The following is a 19,591-nucleotide window of genomic DNA, read 5'->3' as shown; positions in this document are numbered from 1 at the left end:
GATGCTAGAAGCATGACGAATTGACAGTGGCAGCATATTCCACATATCGACAATCCTATTAAAATAGCTATACTTATGAATGCGTCGAATCAGAGAAAATCTTGGTCTAAAAATCTGTCGATCATGAGGCCCGCCGACCGACAGGGACTGTCGGGAACCTTCGCGAATCGAAAGTGCCACTGGATATGCCTAAAACAATTACAATAGACCTCAGCACGAGGCTCTGGGGAATAACTACAGTTTGTGGGGCTTATTCCCCGGAGCCTCGTTCTGAAGTCTGTTCTTTTATGCTGAATTTTAATACATCGAAATTGGTCTATACCCGTCTGATGAAGACTGTTAATTTTAAGTGGCATTCATTCTCAGTTGTTAGCTAATTTATAAGAGCCTCAGCTTTTGGTTTAACTTGGAAATTGAGGTTCTTATACGCAGATTTAAGTTGTGTTTAGTGCTATAAAGGAAAAGTTTAAAAATTTTCAATTTCGTCGTTTGTATTCCCCGTTAATCTTCTCCACACTTGTTTCTTTACGGTTTATTAATATCTCTTTGGTGTTTTTCTATGTAAGTAAGCTACTATTTTCAGGTTTCCTTTAATTTCAGTAAAGATGATTTTGTACGAGGTCAAAATAACCCAAAATGCCGTGACTGAACTCCTTGAAGACTTTAATTTAAAGTCGCCATATTTAAAACTGGGAACGTTTACTCGGTTGGCTCTAGCTTATGTCCGGGCCATCTATGCACACAAATAACGCAACACAACTGTAAAGAAAAAATACTTTATTCATAAAGGAGTGAGTGAGTTCACTCGTTTACAATTTGGTGCCTTAATCATTAACAGAAAAACACCCCCAGCCGGAAAACTGTTCAAAATAATTGTCTTCAAATTTCAGTCTGTGAAAGATTATCCACCTCTGACTGGAATGAATATTATACAAAAGAATACTGTTGAAGACCAACAACGGCACCATATTATTTTGATAACATAAGAAAATAATTCTCTGTTTCATTAAAATGTCTTGGAGTTGATAACGTCAATTTTAAACAGGAAAATAAATCTTTGAATCGTCGATCACAGATAAACTGTCTATTTTTGATAAAAAAAAAAAGGCCGGGATGAAAGAAGATATAAAGTGCATTTTTCATTAACGAACACGTCATATAACCCTGCAAATATGCAACAGTGACCGAAAAAATATCGCTGACCATTGACTGTGTTTCGTTTTAGTTCTGCAGATGAAGTTCTGTCCTGATTGATTGAAACGAACTACAGATTGTGATTCTAGATATATAAAAATAACTCAGTAATAGATGCATTGTATTTTTCTTTTAAGGCAGATGAAGTCCTTTCCTGATCGTTTGAAGTGAAATACAAATTGTACTTCCAAACATACAAATAAAACTCGTGTTCCACGTGAATTTTCTCACCAAAAGATTCACCGTATTTTTCTTTTAATTTGACCGTGAGGAAATTTTAATTCGCAATTGATAAGTAGTGCTAGAATTGCATTTATTAGCGCACTTGCTCGCTTCAGTGATCGTTTACTGTGCGTCAATGGGGACCATAAAAACTTTGTCCACTTCTCGAGGTTTGATTCTTTCCCTGTGAAAAGAAAAAAAAAAGACTGTTTGTTACAATCACTTGTAGAAGTCAAGAGAGCATGAAGAGTAAGACAGTTAATCCTCCATATAGACTTTATACCCAAGGTAATCCCTCTTGAGTTATTTTTAGATCACTCCCAATTTAGAAAATCCCAGGAGGGTCTAAAAAATGGCCAATCCTATGACGCGAATTTTGATCACATGGACAGCCCAAACGGCTTTACACGCATTTTCATCCGCGCAACGCGCATGGAAAGATTATCCACGCAAGAACTGGACACCATGTCTAAAAATAACTTGAGAGGGATAACATTGGTAATAAGCCCTATGTGAGGGATTGACACTCTTACTCTTCATGCTCTCTTGCAGAAGTATATAAATAATGACTACACTGTACTTCTATCGCGCTTCATTGCGTGATGCAGAATGGCCGCTGGGTATCAAATGGATAAAGACCTGTTGTTCAGGCATAGAGGGATAAGGAAATAGGGGTGTACCCCCAGACTCTATAATTAATCTACCACTGGCATAACCCTAATTGCACTTGTCTTTTATTTGGGAAGGGTGGTCGACTTACGTTAAGTACTTGTCCCGAATTAGATCATATCTCTTGGTCTTGGAATTGAAGGCACTGCTGTGTCCATTGGCGTGCTGTGCTTTGCCATAACGATCGACGTCGTATCGTCCAGGTCCAACAGGATTCTGTGAATGGAAGTTCACAGTGGTATACTTAAGTTTAGTCGATTTTAAGTTGTGTGGTAAATGTTGCCAAGAAATGCAAAGGCTAGAAACACGATTTTCTTACAAACGTAAAAGAACTACAGCACAAAATTATGTAATTCGGCCAAATGCAGCTTTGTCTATCATTAGACACTTCTGTAACATCTCTGCAAAACTGGCAACCATAACTGGTCATATATGACCTAGAATTTTTTTATGAGCTCCTCGCTAAAATAACCCTACAATCCGATATCAAAGCGTCTATCTTTATAATAGAGCATTGCGCTGCATAATCTTGACGTAGGGAGTGTAAGTATGACCTACCGTGCTTCCAAGGAAAAATCTCCTAGCATGACGGTCGAAACGTTCAGCGGTTGAACCAAAGGGTGGTCTCAGGGAAGCCTCAGGTTTGGTCAGATCTTGAGGAGAATAACTACCTGGTCCGGGGTCGCTCTGTAGAAGAGAAAAAATAAGTTTTTTCGTTATAAAATTTCAACATGCTTTACGTTTTTAACTAAAGATTGCTTACAATGGCTCAGGCTTCACTTATTAAACGATTCATGAACCCGTGGCCAATTGAGTACCTCACCCAAGTTCATTATAAGAAAACAGGAACACTTTGAAACACTGCCTCTCGTTTATAAGACGCGTTGCCAGTGCCATAAAGAATCGAAGGTTTTGCGGATGGTGACGGAACCGGCTTGTTGGCACATTGTATAACTTGGGGTTTTGTCGTTGTTGTTGTCGCTGTTTGTGTCTGTTACTTTGCCGGTACAACTGACTTAACCTGTCACTGTGCTTTATTTTTTGTTGTTTATTGACTCAGTTCATGCTGGTCTGAAGCGATTTCGGCGGGAAATCGTTATTTGGGGTTTCCATCACCAGAGACTTACTGACAGTTCAGTGCCTTCTCATTCAAACTTTCATAAACGAGTCTACATTTGTTTGTAACGCAGTACTTGTTATATCCAAGAGTCACGTTCTCTTATGGTCCTCATAGCGAGCTTAGACCTCCTGTGGCCAAATACAGCTTAGGAAAAAATAAATAATAACTAGCCTGTCTTACCGGGTCTCTCGGATACTGACTCAGCGTAGAACAGTAGATCCTATTGGTTGGATAAGGTGGGAAACGTTGCACCTTCAAGAAGGCTCCGTGGTGTTTTTTGTGCTTGTCTACGGAAAACAGAGTTAACACAGAGCGCTTTTAGTAGAGTGTCAAGAGCAATTTGTAATTGGTTGGAGGAAAATGACGTGCACTGCACGCTGACCAATCAGAGAACACAGCCATTTTTTTCCAACCAATTGGAAGCCGGAACGAAAATCAATCGTAGTTTCCGTTTTTGCGTCTGACGATGGTAACAAGATTCTCGTTCCGTTCCTATTGGTTGATTGAATGGTTCTGAGTTTGTAGACGGAATGGAATTGATATACTCTGGACGGTATTGCTCTTACAACAAATCTACTTTCAATATAAAAAGGCACCATTTATAAAAACGCCCTTTAAAAAGCCAGTTATGCGAGTACTATCATCGAGTAATAAACCGGCAGAGTTTTTCGTCCTCGTTTTCAAGCGCTCTGAAACAACAAAGCCTTTCTCCTTTGAAAATATTTCTTTTAAGTCGGCCTTTTTAGTAGTTACTTTGGGGGGTGACGTAACGCTTTTTAAGGGAGTAAGCCTCGCATGACAACCTTAATATCATGTGCTAAGAAGAGTTGATACATGTACATGTAACCTACCTTGGAGTTCGTGTAAAAATGATTTCAAGTCATATTCCCCGGGACCAAGGTTTTGCTTCGCCTGTGGGAAAAAAAAAAAACGAAACAAAGCGGAGCTTTAAGTCGTGGTCATAAACCCCACTCCCCCTGGTTAAAGACCCCATATGTCCACTAACAATACAACAGTTAAGCAGTAACAGTTTTGCTAGAAACCCTATATGCTATTCCATGCACCCCTCCCCACTCTCCAGGCAAGGCATAACAAACGTTGTTACTTAGCAATACGACCATTGCAAACCGCGGGCTCAACTCTCACCGGTAAAGCAAAGTATCCCACTGATATAGGTTTGTTTCTTTCTCCAGTAAAGAGATCATAAGGTCCTCTTTTGCTTACGACTCTGGCTTCCAGCTCGTCTGTAAAGCTTTTCATCTCATACTGCCCTGGACAAAGATGACTTCCCTGTTAAAATTTACAAGACAGAAGTAAAAAGATTAAAATATGTTCGAAGTGTCACAAAGTCTCACCAGCTGTTTATTTTTTGTATGCTCCCGCCGGGTCCCCTGGTGGGGATATGATTTGTATCTCCCCCAGGCCTGGCCGCGTGTTAATGGCAAGATGGCGGAATATGGCAGAAGTGTTACATGTCGAAAATCGTCGTATACCTAGTAAAGAGACTATCCATACTTAATCGTACCACAAGGTCTGATGAGGCATTGGTCCTTTCAGCTCAAAAGGTAAAAATAATATCGCTTTTTTCTTCCGCTAGACTAGTGGAGTAAGCAAAGACAAAGTGAAGTAAGCAAAGACAATTAAATTGTAACTTGAAAATCAATAGTAAGCTTTTAAGCTTTTGGACGAGTGTCATTGTGCTGTTTGCAGTTTTCTCGGATCACTACTACGTTGGAAAACTTTAACATGGATGGACTTTTGGATGTCGGCTGAACATATTTCTAACTAAGGTTTTTAATAACTAGGATAATAAATAAACATATGTACCACTTCAGGAAGCTGTCTTTTGTAAGACTTTCCAGAATCTAGCATCCCCACATTGCTGATTGATTTTCTTTCCTTTTCTTCGACCACAGCACTTGGTATTCCTCCTTGTCCATAAGTCCCTGGTCCTGGTACTTGACTCTGCAAGATTTACAGGTTCAAGCAAAATAAATAAATACTCCAAGTCGCTTCATGCTAAGACTTTAACAATGACTTTACTGCACTTTATGATTTTGCACCTGTAGACTTTACATGTACCTATGCAAGCATAAGTTTCATAAGTGATCAAAGAACAACCCTGATATAGATAATAGTTAAATTCAGTAGTTCGTATAGTGTGATCGTCCAGGTGAGTGTAGTTCTGAAAAGAACTGTTGTTGGTGACTGACGTTTCGACAACCTGAGCGGAAGTCATCTTCAGAGTCAAGTGAATAGTGTTTGTCAGTCGATGATCTTATAAGTTATATAGTTAAATTCATACAGAAAAAGGTGATCAAAATTATTATATAACAGTTTCCAATGCCTAACATGTCAACACATCTGCATGAACAATGCATCTAGAATATTTTGGGTAAGTTTGATTTTGCACCTCTTTGCTTTTAAAACCTGTTTAAGCCTACAAGTAGACTAAAGGCATGAATGATGATATTGCAGATTACAGAAACAATAAATTGGGGGGACAGTAAGTGTCAAAAGTACGGACATGCACATTTGTAGAAAAAGTTGATCTTGACTGTAAAGCATGGCAAGTTTAAAAACAAACACTGATTGTGACAACGTTTAGGGCTTGAACATCCTGTGACTGTACTTGTCCACTATAACATGCATGATTGTATGGTAGGATTTTTGACCTTTTTAAATGAAGTTCTTTGCCATTATTATCTTGTATATTTAATGTAACGGATCATACATGTACATTTGTAGCTAGCCACATGCACATGAAAGCAACATTATTTTGTCACAAACCATTTTTGTGGTGTCAAATCTGGCTTCTCTGGTCTCACATACACCTCTTGTGCTGCCAGGCTTTTTTGCCATCTGATCAATAAAATCATTGATATTGTATGTCCCAGGACCAAGCAGCTGCTTCTGTTTTACCAAAGAAAAAAATAACAAAATTGAAACACACACTGCATAGTTAAAGTGATTATTCACGTGAGATCAGACATGACCAAAAATATTCATCATGAAAAAAATGTATATCTTAGGTATTAAGTAAGTCAAAATATCTTCATCTGAATTATAATGATGTTTTGGCATAATATTGTTATCCACTAGTTTAAAATACAGTGCAGCTATGCTTTTGCACTAACTAAATAGAGAAAGAAGAAAAATCATTACCAACAAGATATGATTTAAATGTTATCCATAAAGGTAGTAAGTTTATCAAGTTAAACAGTCAAGAAAGTACAATACTTTCAGTGCATTAATATTTTAACAAAATTAGTTAACATATAATACATGTATATATGTAGCAATTTGACCCTTACATCTTAAGTGATCTACATTTAAATGACCCAAGCATGTTCAACACTTGTCAAGGAACTAACAGTAGCTTGTCCACCGAAAATAATATATAATCCATCTAGCGTGGAGATTTTATACCTCAACGTCTTTAACCTTACCTGAAGCTGCTGCTTCTCCCATTGTTCTTTGTATAACAGATGAGGTATCTTTGCTAGGCGAGCTGTTTCAAAAGCCCTTTCCCATCCTGCCATTCACAGCATTGAGAGTACAAAAAAATAATTAGCAGCTAGTAATTTATACACTCTACAGGCATAAGATGCAAGCCAAATAATATTCATTTGTCTTGTTTACTTAAATACTTTAAAAGAAAGAAAATTAAAATTATTGCAGCTCAGAATGAGAACAGCATTAACCATCTTAGTCAACTAATAATAAAATTTATTAATTGTGCAGTAATATACACATGCAATGTAATTAATGTTTCAGAATATTATGTTGACCTCAATATTTAATGTAACTTCCTCTGTCTGATACAAATAATTTGACGTAAGAAACAGCAACAAACATTAATGTCATATTTGTAAAATTAGTCAGAATACCTTTTCAGACAAAATACACTGCTGGTATGTTACTAAGGCCTGTTCCAAATGCCGCTCCATTCATGTGCCGAACCTAACTGATGAGTTAAGTACGGCAGAAGAGCGCCGTTTGAATCAATTTGGTTCAGCAGGTTAGGTTTGGTAAGGCAAACAACATTAAATTCGGCAGGGTCTGTCGCACTATGTGACGTTGGAGTGGCAACTGATTCATACGGCGTTCTCCTCATGTCGAACCTAATGCATAAATTGCTGTAATGTATTTTCCATATAATGGGACTTGTGATTGGCTCAAAAATGAGTGGCGTGACCAGTCATACATGAAGCTCGAAGTCGTCGCTAAAAATAAAGAAAACAAAACATGCCTTTGATTTATGAGAAACGGGGCTGTGTAAGTGAGTTTCTTTAACGCAAATTCAGTTTTTGCTTTTTCTTCGTGACAATAGCCCAGCTTATGAGGTTTCCCTTTAACAGGTCGAATTAACTGGGAGAAAACCTGTCTAAATGCGAACACTGAACCTTGAGTTTGAATTTGCTTCCCTAAATATTGCTATAACAGTGAAATGTTAATGACAACTTTTCTATTTGGACAGAGTTCTTGAATTCAGAACACATATTTTCTCGTCCAAAATTGTTACCACCGGCTTCCCGAAATAAGTTCGACGCAAGTACACCGTCTGAACCAGCCATCGCTCCAAAGTCGCTCTGAGGTCGAACTTAGTCAAGTTTGGTTTGGCACATGTCAGTGGAGCGGCGTTTGGACCGGGCCTTATATTGTGCAGTTCCAGAAAATATCCATACTCCCCCCAGAGAAGGGATTGGGATTTCCGGGAGGAAGGTGGTGGGAGGTTCTGTAAGACCAAAAAATTTAAAGAAATGTATGAAGCTTAATTGGGATTTCCTGACAGGTGGGGGGTCTTGAAAAAGATCCCTTACCCGGGGGAAGTATAGATATTTTCTGGAACTACAAATGGTTATAGTACATATTTTGTTAGTTTCAACCAACATGTAGATGCCCACAAGAACATACATTGTATACCAATTAGCAAATAATTTTCAATAAATTGCTTAAGTATATAGAATGATAAAAGCTGACTCGGGAGAAGATGTGAAAAGAGAGACATCTATACCAGGGCCAGAAGATCTCTCGGACACAGACTTGGGGTTGAATCCTCCCACATCAATGTTATACGAGCCTGGTCCAAGGCGCCGATTCTAGAATGAAGAACAAAATTATTGAGCTGACAAATACTTAAGTAACTTACTTAATATGAAGTTTAAAGCATACATAGCTTGAGTTGCTCTTAATGCAGGGGCGTAGCTAGGGGGGTCCTGGGGTACCCATAACCCTCTCTTTTGTAAGCCTTTTTAAGCAACCAACCTACAACAGGTGGCAAAAATGACATGGCAATCTGATGAGTACTTTTACCTTGACACAGTGTGACCCCCCCTTTGAAAAATCCTGGCTACCCCCTGTCATGGATTTTTATGATGAACAACTGTATTTGTTTGAAACAGTTATCTGTCCTCACCTCCCTCTCACAACCTTCTCCCCTCACATTTGACACTCGGTTACAGTGTAACTCCATGGCCAGCCCCGAGGTACTGTACCATCATATAAAGGCCAATTTTAGATGTTACAATTTTACTTACTGCAAAACTGTTATAAATGTGGGAGTTAAAGTCATGTTATAAAAACACTGTTTGTCACCTCAAGCAATGTTCAGTGACAAAATAAAAGACCCCTTGTTTTCATCAATATCTGTATAATAAAATAAGATTGGAGTGTAAGGAAGAGGACATAATGTGGTTTGTGGCACGGGTGCCTGGGCATCGGTGCAAAATATTGTTGTGTCCAGACACTGGGAACTCCAAAGACCCAAGTACCATTTAGTACCAGAGTACAAGGTGAAGCTACCTGGGTATGGGTACTGAGTACTTGGAAAAAAGGTGTGTTAACATTAGTGCTCAGCAAGATCATCGTATCCTGGCACCATGCTTGGGCATCAAGTGTGAACATAGCCTAACTTACCACTTCCAACATGCACTTCTTGTCATAGGCAACTTGAGTTACAGTTCCAGGTGTTTTGCTCTTGGGGTGAATGCCAGCGACATCAAACCTATATCATAAAAAGCACATTAAATCACAACAACTTCCTCATAATGATTCTATATGATTGTATAAATTAGACAACTCTACAGAATTCACAGAACAGCCTATCTGATTGATGTATCATACAATTGTATAATCACTATTACATGTAAAGTTTCCATCGCAACAACAAGATCATGAACCAAAATTACAACCAAATTGAAATTAAATGATAGCCATATTAATTATACCTTTGCCATTAACTTCTTATAAGACGGCAAAGTTCCATTTAGGATATTTTTCAGTATGGAATACACTATGCTAGCTACTTAAAAGCACTGTAACATTTCTTGAAAAGATGTTTCATGATGGTATTCATTTAATATTATTCTGTCTCCAAAAGGGAATTGACAATAAGTTCATTGTCTAGGAACATTCCACAAGATGATATCAAGCGGGTACTTTCAATCCACGAGTACGAAACAACGGAACGCTTTGAAAACACATCGACCTCTGAATCGGCGGTTTCCATCGTATTTGAAGAAGATTACTTGAACATAAAATCAATTAAGAACAAGCTTAAGATACAAACAATTCAACTTAGCGATTGGCTCAATGCCGGCATCAACAAATCGCTCACGCTACAAAACCTCAAATCCTGATACATACCTCGATGTCTGTACACCAAACGGCGCCCCAGAAAATTTCTTTTGTGACATCTCGCTGGTTTCTATTTCAAGCGATCCATCGATTTTCAAAAAAAGGCTTTAAAACTACATTCTTTGAGTCCAATTTAGCCTCATAACTTCACTTTGACTCGGCGTGAAAGAAAATTGCCTAGCAACACCGGAAAACGCCAGGCGACAACGCTGATTGAAGGCCAGGCTACCTAAATATCCGGGTAGCAGCTACTTCCTTTTACAATATTTCCGTGAACAGTAAATAATTTCTTAGAGGCTTGAGTTACAGAGCCCCCAATAGGACATTCACCAAAAAAGTTTGAGATGGAAAAAAAAAAAACTTATAAGACGACTTATCAGTCAACTTATAACTCGTCTATGTCGACTTCTCAGTCGACTTATAACTTGTCCGTAGCGACTTATAACTTGTCCGTGGCGACTTATAAGTCGACTTATAACTCGTCTATGGCAACTGATAAGTCGACTTATAACTCATCCATGACGACTTATAAGTCGACTTATAACTCGTCTATAGCGACTGGTAAGTTGACTTATGACAAATGTGGACTTGTGCCACGTGAAGGCATCTCCACGTGACCACACTTAGTCGGTTCGAAGGAGTGCATGTTTGGGTGTTGTTTACGTTGTGCTTGTAGCTTTGCTTGTCCGTGATGTCTTATAGCGAAGACGAAAGTCTATTAGTCTTGCGTCAATGAGTTAAGGCGATTTTTACACGAAGTAGGTTATTTAAACCATGGTTTGCACGTATGCAAATTAGTTTAGAGGCACTCAACTTTGGTTATGATTAAAAGTATGATTGCTGTTGTTGTTGTTTATTTTTATTTATTTTATTTATCTTTATTTTTTGGGTTGTTGTTGTTGGCATGACTCAAATAAAATCACATTATGCACTCTTCATTTTTTATGCGGTAGTGGGGCTGGTGGGATATGGGGGGGGGGGGGGCAGGCCAAAAAATATGGCATCAAAGGGGGTGCATGCAAAAAAAAATTGCTGTGTAAGGGGTGGGGGTCACTCAAAATAATTACCTTTAAAGGGCCTTTCTTTTTCTCTTTATTGGCAAAATTTTGCATTGCACCACAGATAAGAAAACGCTTGTTTTGACGTCCACACTTCATGTCCTCGTAACGCATTTAAAGAGAAACACAGGAAATCCGTTGGCAAAACAAACAAATTCCCTGCACTGCTAAAACTAATTGATGCATTACTGAATAAGACTCATGTATGAAAAACTAGAGCAAATCCAGGGAGACATTTTTTTGGTGCAACACCAAACTGTCCTTTTGATAAAGGTCGTACTCTACAAATTGTCAATGTGATCGATCAATGATAAATAAAGATTTCTTGCCTCCATGGGGTCTTTAGGCAGTATCAAGTTTTCCTCATTCATGATGATGTTTGCCAATTGACAAAATTTCTCGCTGCAGGAACTGGTACAGTTCATTTCGCACAGTTCTTCCTCACACAGGATGCCGTCATCGTTGTCAACGGGAACAAGGAAATTCTGCGTGGCTGATACCTCTGGAAGATAATATAGTAAGTCCGGGCGGCCCGAGGGAGACCATCAATCGATCGCAATTGATTGATGGTCTGATTCGGTGGTTGTTCCAAAGTCTTGCGAATCTATGTAGTTCATCCCTGATTAGATCCATGTAACAAAATCTAAGACAATCAACATGAACTGGATTTGAATCACAGTAGCGTCCACTTTTTCTTAACTCTTTGAAATGCTCCATCCACCAGCTTGCACATCTCCTTCGCAACTGCGACCACCATGCCTCTATTCGCCGGTTAGATACTGAGCGACCATACATAAAGCTCGTCTTTGGAAAATGAATAACAGGAATTGTTACGCAGAAACCGCTGGACACCAGCAACGTAAGTGTTCTCTGTACCTAAATCAGCTCGAACAATACGTGCAGTAACCTCCGCCGCCTTCACACAGTCCACAAAATATTTTGCTATAAAAGCTGGTTCATTGTTTGAAATACCCACTTCAAGCCACAAAATTCTTCTACTGTAGCCACCTAGTCCCCCGTGTATGCAAAAATCCATACGGTTTCAGCTTATCAAAACCGTCAATGTGCCATAGGAAATTGGGACCTCTCCCTTTGTATTGACGCCTTTGCAGTCAATGCCTTAACCTCTCATCAACACTGGATCCAAAATTCTCAGAGCGTGTCTTACAGTTTCTTTAGCGACTACCAGGTCGTGGTCGACCACAAGCCTTTGCCACATGCATATGGACCGATAACCGATATTACGTCCACTGCATTGAAGCTCTCGCTATATGCGATTTATAACTGTTGAAAGATTGGATACATGTTTCCTTCTTCTTAAACCTCTCCTTGCAAGAATTCGCCTCAACTGCCTGGAACTCAGGTTCTGGTCGTGTATCAACAGAAGACATAAAAGAATTTCCTTTCGTTGATATCCTATATTAAAGTAATGTTCAATGAGTTCGTTTCGGTCCTCCATCTTGAATCTTGAATTGGATTCCCGGTTCAGTCCCCCGTCTGCTACACGGCTATATGGGAAGGGACAATTTTATATAAATCGACTTATAAGTCGGCAGTGACGAGTTATAAGTCGACTCATAAGTCGCATAGATGAGTTATAAGTCGACTTATAAGTCGACATGGATGAGTTGTAGGTCGACTTATCAGTTGCCATAGACGAATTATAAGTTGACTTATAAGTCGTCTTAGACGTAAAAGACTGATAAGTCGTCTTGGACGAGTTATAAGTCGTCTTATAAGTAGTTATTTTCCATCTCAAACTTTTTTGGTAAATGTCCTGTTGGGGACTCCGTATCGAATTAAAATAATTTACCAAAGATTTATGATCAGTAAGTTCAGAAAAAATTAAAATTCGTGAAAAATCTCTAATTTTTCACATTTTATGAAACTATAATGTCAGGGACCGGAAGTAGAATTTCAGAAACAAAAATGTGAGAAATTCAGGTTACATTACATGTGAAATCGTTTAAAGAGCTGGAATATTCAAAACAACTCTTCTATAAGGTGGGAAATGCTTGAGCTGAGGAAGGCATTTCAGATCTTAAGGCATATCCGCGCGCGGGTTTCTGAGCAAAGAATGGTATCGAACGCAGAACAAAGAACTGACTGCTTTGTGACGTACAGAAATTGAACGTGTTTTTTAAACTCACAGACCAAGGCATACCTGTCTATATCCTACAGGGTATTGCTGATCATCAAGTTTCATCCATCGATATCCTATGGACCCCTCTCCGGGAAACTTTACAACTTTCAAGGGAGGTGCTAGTAGCGATACCGACGACCACTCCTATACCAGGCCAGTACGTAACGGACATGCGCAAAGTGGCGATAACAATCTCCATCTTGTTCATCTGCTTACAACAAATCCAGCTGCAGCTTTACCAGCCATTTTCCCTGCCAGAGGAAGTTCACAAAAGGTTTTCCCTCGTCGGACGTTTCAACTGAATCGCCCCAGAATTTCCAGTGCAAATAACAGTTATAAAGGCAGTTATAGCGACCAGATCGTAGAAAATTCCTGGACAGCTAACATTTTGAATGAGAGGGTACCCTTTACAAGGCAGCGTTCATTTTCAGAGCTTTACGCCTCCAAAGAAGAGATTGATCAAAAGGGTTGTTGCATTGACAAGGAGGGGAATTTTGACTTTGATGCGCTTTTGCCAATTGTGTATTGGAGGCCAGAGTTACATAAAGATTTTCCTCGTTTGGCCGACAGTTAGTTTATTTGCTCTGTAATTGTGAAATAAACTTAAAGCCCTCTTGATCTATGTCTCAGTCGTTTTGACAAGGTCCTGCTGGTGTAAAGATCCGAATTTTAGATCATTATACTACGAAGATATTATTTCAAAAAGGTCGCGTGAGTATTTTAAACGCAATTGGATAATGCAATTCAAGAGTTTTCATTGGCTGAGCCATCATGGGCTATGAGCCATTATCAAATAACTGAGATACTGCGCGCGCTCTGATTCGTCAATAGAGTTGCTAAACATATGTTCTATTGTACCGGTAAACCACGGTTCCCGATCTATGGCAGTTCTACGGGGGAACTAGAGAACCCGGAACTCTAGCGATAACAAATGTTATAAACAGTTTTGCCTTTCACTGGCTGAGATATCAATAACACGAATATCATTTTCATTCTACATATACATGGACATTTGCATGTATGTAAAAAAAGGACCAGAAGTTAGTCGTCATATAAAAATTTTACGCCGACTCCGGTTACGCTTGAGATTAAAATAAGGGAAGTTTTGAACCCTTTTTTCAGTGCTTTCCACGGTCTGTCGCCTGGGCCTGATTGTTCAATTTGGGTTGTCAAACAAAGCAGGAAAAAGATTTCTTTCCATCAGAAATTTTGAGTTTAAACTCAATGCATGCATGCATAACACGATAAATGAATTTGGTTTCCATTAGCTTAGCTTTCAAGCAATAACTTTCATTTAGCAAAATACAGAGAAACACGGACTTCATAGCCTTCAGCATAAGTAACTAAGCGTTTCTGTAACTAACCTTTATTCCATTCGGCGCAAAACTTTGGAAAGTTATCGTTACCGCAAACACTGCGTTAAATTACTTCAACAAGCACTTGAAGTTTGGACTTCCATGCTTTTTGTAAAGACTTTTACTTTCGTGATGACCAATTCCATCTACGAATCCCTGCATTTCCCCGTCAGAATACTTTTGAATTAATAAATATACTTTTTGCCTGTCACCGATAATCTGATCTTTACCTTTCCTTTCTTAAAACTTTTCCAGCGTAAAATGTTTTTGTCGTTTATTGCGCCAGTAAACCCATAATATATAGATTTAGCCAAGCCTAAAAGCGGAGCTTCTGGACCGCTTTGTTCAAAAACCCGATTAAGCTAACCCTGGATAAGCGATAATTTTGATTTGAGTTTTGTAACTCACAGCGGTGAGGTTTTCTGTTCATATTTTTGGTCTTCTGTTCTGATTTTGAACAATCTCAAGCCCTGACCCTAAAGTAGTGAAAAACACTTGTATAGACGACAAATTTATACTTCGTTTAACTTTTAATCCTGGGCTGGCGTTAACCCAATTTCCGAACAACCCGGCACTAATTACAACACATTAACCTGACATGAACCTGGGATCCAAGCGAAAACAAGTACTTAGCCAGCGGTCATATTAAAAAAAAAAAACATAACCTCGATGAGCTATAAACCTGAGACCGCTAAATGATACTGGTCAGCAGATACCTTGTTTTGACAGGTGTCAATTGACCCTAACATGGATGTCAAATATCAAAGACGTACGCTGTAAATGAATACTTGGTATTAGCTGGAGTATGGCGGCCATATTGCGCGATGTCGTCGTCGTCGTTGGGCGCACGCACCCGCGATCCATGCCCCTAGTCGTAATGACCATGAAAAAAGAGTTGCACGGCTTTCTATTTCTATGCATGCATGTCATTCTGTTCCTATAGTTATGGTGCTCCGCTTGGCGGCCCGGAGCTCCGCTAATAAGTCCTGATATAGCCGCCATCTTGAAACGAAGTCCAACATCTCAGGTCTAGTAACGTTTTTCCTGGTACCTTGCTAGTTTTTTTTCTTTACATCAAGACAGTCTACTGTCGCCTGGAACTTCATCTCTCGATATAAGAATTCCATTAGTCTAATATAGCCGCTATCTTAAAACGAAGTGCAACTTTTCTGGTCTAAGACTTAGTAAATGGTTTGAACCCAGGTGTATGAGTAGTTTGTATAGTGTGATCGTCCGTGTGAGGGTAGTTCTGAAAAGAACTGTTGTTGGAGACTGACGTTTCGACAACCTGAGCGGAAGTCATCTTCAGAGTCAAGTAAATAGTTTTTGTCAGTCGATGATGTTATAAGTCTGGTCCGTTGAATATGATTGGTCAGTTTAGCCATGCTGGTATTGGCTGAAAGACTCGTGTTAAGTTTGTCATCAGTCATTGGTGGGTTTCGATCCGTCTATTGTTAGTCATATTGGTCGGTTTTTGGTCCGTTTATTGTTAGTCAAATTAAGTCGGTCTGTTGGAAGTCCGTTTGTCGGTTTCGTTTCAGTCATGGATAAGTCGTTTGTAAGGCGCCGGTAGTTGTTGACATCTGTTAAGTGGCGTTTGTTCTAGGCTAGTGTACCAGCTTTCCCGAGTCAGTCGTTGAAAATAGTCTGTATTGTAGGTTAAGCACTGAGCAGAGTCCCAGTCAATGTTGTGGTTTGTCAGTTGATGATGTACAGCAATGTGATTGTTGGCATCACCATTTCTCGTGGCTCGTTTGTGTTCAGTCAGTCCCGTGTTAAGGTTTCTGCCAGTCTCGCCAATGTAGGAAGCCTCGCAGTCGGAGCATTTGATCTTGTAAACTGCTCCCCGTTTGTTGTTAGGTTCGTCCCTGTCTCTCACCTTGGTCAGTAAGTGTCGTAACGTAGTTGTAGGTCTGTGGGCTACACGGATGTTGTAGGGCTGTAGGATCCGTGAGATGGTCTCAGAAGTACCCTTAATGTAAGGTATAGTCACTGTAGTAACAGGCGTTGGGTTCCTGTTCGTTGCGTCAGCTTCAGTAGGTCGGTAAATGTTTCGCCTAATAAAGTCAGCGTTGTAGTTGTTTTTGTGAAAAACACGTTCAAGGTATCTGTTTTCGTCAAGTAAGCTGTCCGGTGTGTCACAAACTAGTTGCGCTCGTCTCGTCAAAGTCTTTATAGTCGTGGCTTTGTGTGAAGTCGGGTTGTAGGATGATTCGTCAAGTAATCTGTCGGTATGCGTCGGTTTTCTGTACACTGTCGTTCGCAGTTCGTTGTTGTCGCGGCTTACCAAACAGTCTAGAAAAGGAAGTTTTCCATTTACTTTGATCTCTTTAGTAAACTGGATATCGGCGTTCTGTTCGTTTAGGTGGTCGTGGAAATCGTCAATTTCGTCTTTGTGAACGGTCGTAAAGGTGTCGTCAACGTAGCGTAACCAAAGCGGTATCGTTTGTCGGCAAGTTGCAAGGGCGCGTTCCTCCACGTGTTGCATAACAGTTTCTGCGACAAACACAGAAACAGGCGACCCCATGGCTGTTCCATGCAACTGTTTGTAGTGTTTATCGTTACACCAGTATTCCACTTCAAATGGCATTACAGTGTACCGAGACCGCTATACAACAATCTACTGTTAAACTACCGTTACCGACAGAAGACATCATGAACTTACTGAACTTTTGCCTTACATCGACTTACTTTCAGTGTAACGGTAAACATATACATTGACAATGTTATGACGAAATTCATGATCAACAACAGGACAGACGCATGAAAAACTGACGTCAATTTGTTAATTTGATTTTTGAAGGGGCGCGTGTCGGCGCGTGTAGAGTCCAAGTAAATCTTTTGTTTTTCGCCGAGAGACACTGGGACCTACTGTAAACCAAAGATGGCGAGCTTAGTAACCAAGCGCCCTGGTCATACGAAGAGCTTTTCGACCAATCAGAATAACAGTGCCACTGGGACCTACTCATGCATGGGAGGTTTCCTTCAGCGACAACAGCGAACAGGGAAGTCGTTTGTTATTGTTGACGAAGTCTGCTTCGAAATTACACACTTATGGACGGAGAAAGATTACTTCTGAGTCTTCTGTGTCTTCTAAGTCTGCCTGTAGTTGTCTCTAGTGGTTGTCCAACGTCACCTTTCACAGGTTCGAATGGACATATCGAATCTCCAGGCTTCAACACAACTCAATCTTACGACGATAACGTGTTATGTACGTACAGAATAATGGTGCCCGCTAATCGAAGGGTAATTCTTGAGTTCAAAAAGCTCTCTATCTTGGGAACTATGCCGAACTGTGAGGGAGACTCTTTGGAAATATTTGTCGGGTAAGTGTTTTACTCAGTTTACAGGCGAAAGTAAGACAACTTTTAGCTATACATGTAATTAAGGCGATGGCCGTCGCGTATGTTTTGTTTTCTATGTAAAATCGAGACGAGACTATTGTTCTCAATTAAAGATAAGACCAATATTGAGTCACATATTGCTTCCATTCTCACACGCATGTTTGAGGTTTTATTTTCGATTTGAAACGTAACTCACTGAAACTACAAGTTAGTACAAGTTTTGTCTAGTCGAGACTTGAAAGCTGCTGTATTGAAAAATTTAACTACTGGAATTAAGCTAAATATTAAGCTTATGTACACTGCTGAAATATTATTTTTGTCGTCATTTTAACACCAAGTGGAGATATGTAAATTATCACACCTCAGGTTTGCGATCTTATAACAGAATAATAAGAGATATTTTTAGGGGTGAGATCATGCATGTTGTATTAATGATTAATGATGAAAGAAAACTTCATGTATTTTCCGTGATGACTGGAACACATTGGCTTGATTTGTACTTAGACAGATCACACGTCCAGGCATACTATACAGTACATCAAGATGAATCGTCGATCTAGAATAAATTCTGTCTAGCTGGGATGAACCTGGGCAAGGAATGGCAAAACGTCTGACAATTGATCTGTGTATAAATATATGCAAACAGCCAGATCATTCGTCTAGATGAATTATCGACAAAAGGTCCTTTGTCAAGACAAACTTCAGAGAAAAACTCTTAAGTTTGACAGAAGTTTGTCTGTCAAGACGAAGTACTGTGAAAACCCCCGGGGGGACTCCCTTATAAAAAGGATGTGCATGTTCACGGTACCTTATAGGGGTTTAAAAGCAGTTTTGGTATCCCTTAGGGTGTTAAGCCTCAAAAGGTCCACAGTGGGAACTTTTGTGGTACCTTTTGGGGTATGGAACCGAAAAAATATGTCCACAAAACAGGATCTTGGTACTTCTTAGAGGTTCTTTTCAAAATTTCCAACAATCACCCTGATCCTTTTTATATTGGAGTCCCCCCTCCCTTCCCCTTGGAAAACCCTTTAGTTTGACAGAAGTATGTCTATCAAGACAAACTACTGCAATAGCTCATCTGAATGGATGATCTGTTAGCCCATATTTATACACGGACAAATTATCCGAAGATGAAGTGCCATTCTTTGCCCAAGTTCATCCGGATGCCATATGACATTTCCACCTCAAGAAGGACAGATTGTTTCAATTTCCAGTATCACAAGACAATGAAGATTGTAGCTCAAATTGACGTATGTTAATTGACTATTTAGCAAATTCAATAGTCAATATCTAAGCTTAACTAGAGTAGGCTCATATTGCAAATACGAAGCTCGAGTTAAGGCTCTTCTTGGAGCATTTAGTTTTCTTTTGAAATAGGTGCTCCTAGAAATTGAAGCTGTGCTCCTAGCACTTGTAGCTGAGCACCTAAAAATTTTGGTAGTGCACTTAAAAATTTACACCTGGTCGCACAAGGGCTCCTAGAGCCAAAAATAAACTTTGAGCCCTGCCTGAGATTGCTGTAAATTTACGCATCCATACTCCCATGTCCCACTTGTTTTTACTTTTTTTTTGTCATCTTAGCACGGAGAAGTGAAAATGATGTGAAAATGTTAGTGTGGGCAAAAATACAGGGTACTTTGCTTTGTTTTCTTTGAGATGAAAACAGAGACTTATGAAAATGTACTATTGTAGCTGGGGCCTTATCTATCTATCTATCTATCTATCTATCTATCTATCTATCTATCTATCTATCTATCTATCTATCTATCTATCTATCTATCTATCTATCTATCTATCTATCTATATATATATATAATGTGGGAGGAAAGACACAAATAAACTACAAG

General features: G+C 39.4%; 2 protein-coding genes, 1 long non-coding RNA gene and 1 pseudogene across 4 annotated transcripts in view; 2 read left to right on the top strand and 2 right to left on the bottom strand.

Moving 5' to 3' along the window:
• Positions 1-760: 760 nt before the first annotated feature.
• LOC110068623 (ciliary microtubule-associated protein 2-like) lies at positions 761-10,032 on the bottom strand. Its single transcript, XM_020776031.2, has 12 exons — positions 9,854-10,032; positions 9,125-9,212; positions 8,223-8,307; positions 6,655-6,740; positions 5,996-6,118; positions 5,033-5,170; positions 4,352-4,495; positions 4,057-4,117; positions 3,386-3,492; positions 2,644-2,772; positions 2,177-2,301; positions 761-1,600 (listed from the first exon to the last, which is right to left on the bottom strand). The coding sequence occupies exons 1-12, from the start codon at positions 9,901-9,903 to the stop codon at positions 1,540-1,542; spliced, it is 1,197 nt and encodes a 398-aa protein (XP_020631690.2). The 5' UTR covers positions 9,904-10,032; the 3' UTR covers positions 761-1,539.
• LOC149113732 (uncharacterized) lies at positions 4,490-5,240 on the top strand. Its single transcript, XR_016206330.1, has 2 exons — positions 4,490-4,770; positions 5,122-5,240. It is a non-coding gene; the product is annotated as an uncharacterized LOC149113732 (long non-coding RNA).
• Positions 10,033-10,919: 887 nt separating the features above from the next.
• On the bottom strand, positions 10,920-12,496 carry LOC110068498 (uncharacterized; annotated as a pseudogene).
• Positions 12,497-17,291: 4,795 nt separating this feature from the next.
• LOC110068640 (procollagen C-endopeptidase enhancer 2-like) overlaps positions 17,292-19,591 on the top strand; it is a 14,270-nt gene continuing 11,970 nt past the window's right edge. Inside the window, exon 1 of one of the 2 annotated variants that reach the window (XM_089286330.1) lies at positions 17,292-17,726. In XM_089286330.1, the coding sequence (XP_089142456.1) occupies positions 17,455-17,726 (272 nt within the window). In that variant the 5' untranslated portion in view covers positions 17,292-17,454. The remainder of the gene's footprint in view (positions 17,727-19,591) is intronic. The other variant, XM_089286331.1, reaches the window with a different exon arrangement.

The sequence above is a fragment of the Orbicella faveolata genome, unplaced genomic scaffold (genome assembly GCF_042242905.1).
Source record: "Orbicella faveolata isolate gen_17 unplaced genomic scaffold, um_ofav_v1 contig_14, whole genome shotgun sequence".
Lineage (NCBI taxonomy): Eukaryota > Metazoa > Cnidaria > Anthozoa > Scleractinia > Merulinidae > Orbicella > Orbicella faveolata.
The sequence above is the reverse complement of the archived record's forward strand: the minus strand, read 5'-3'. Positions and strand labels throughout refer to the sequence as shown.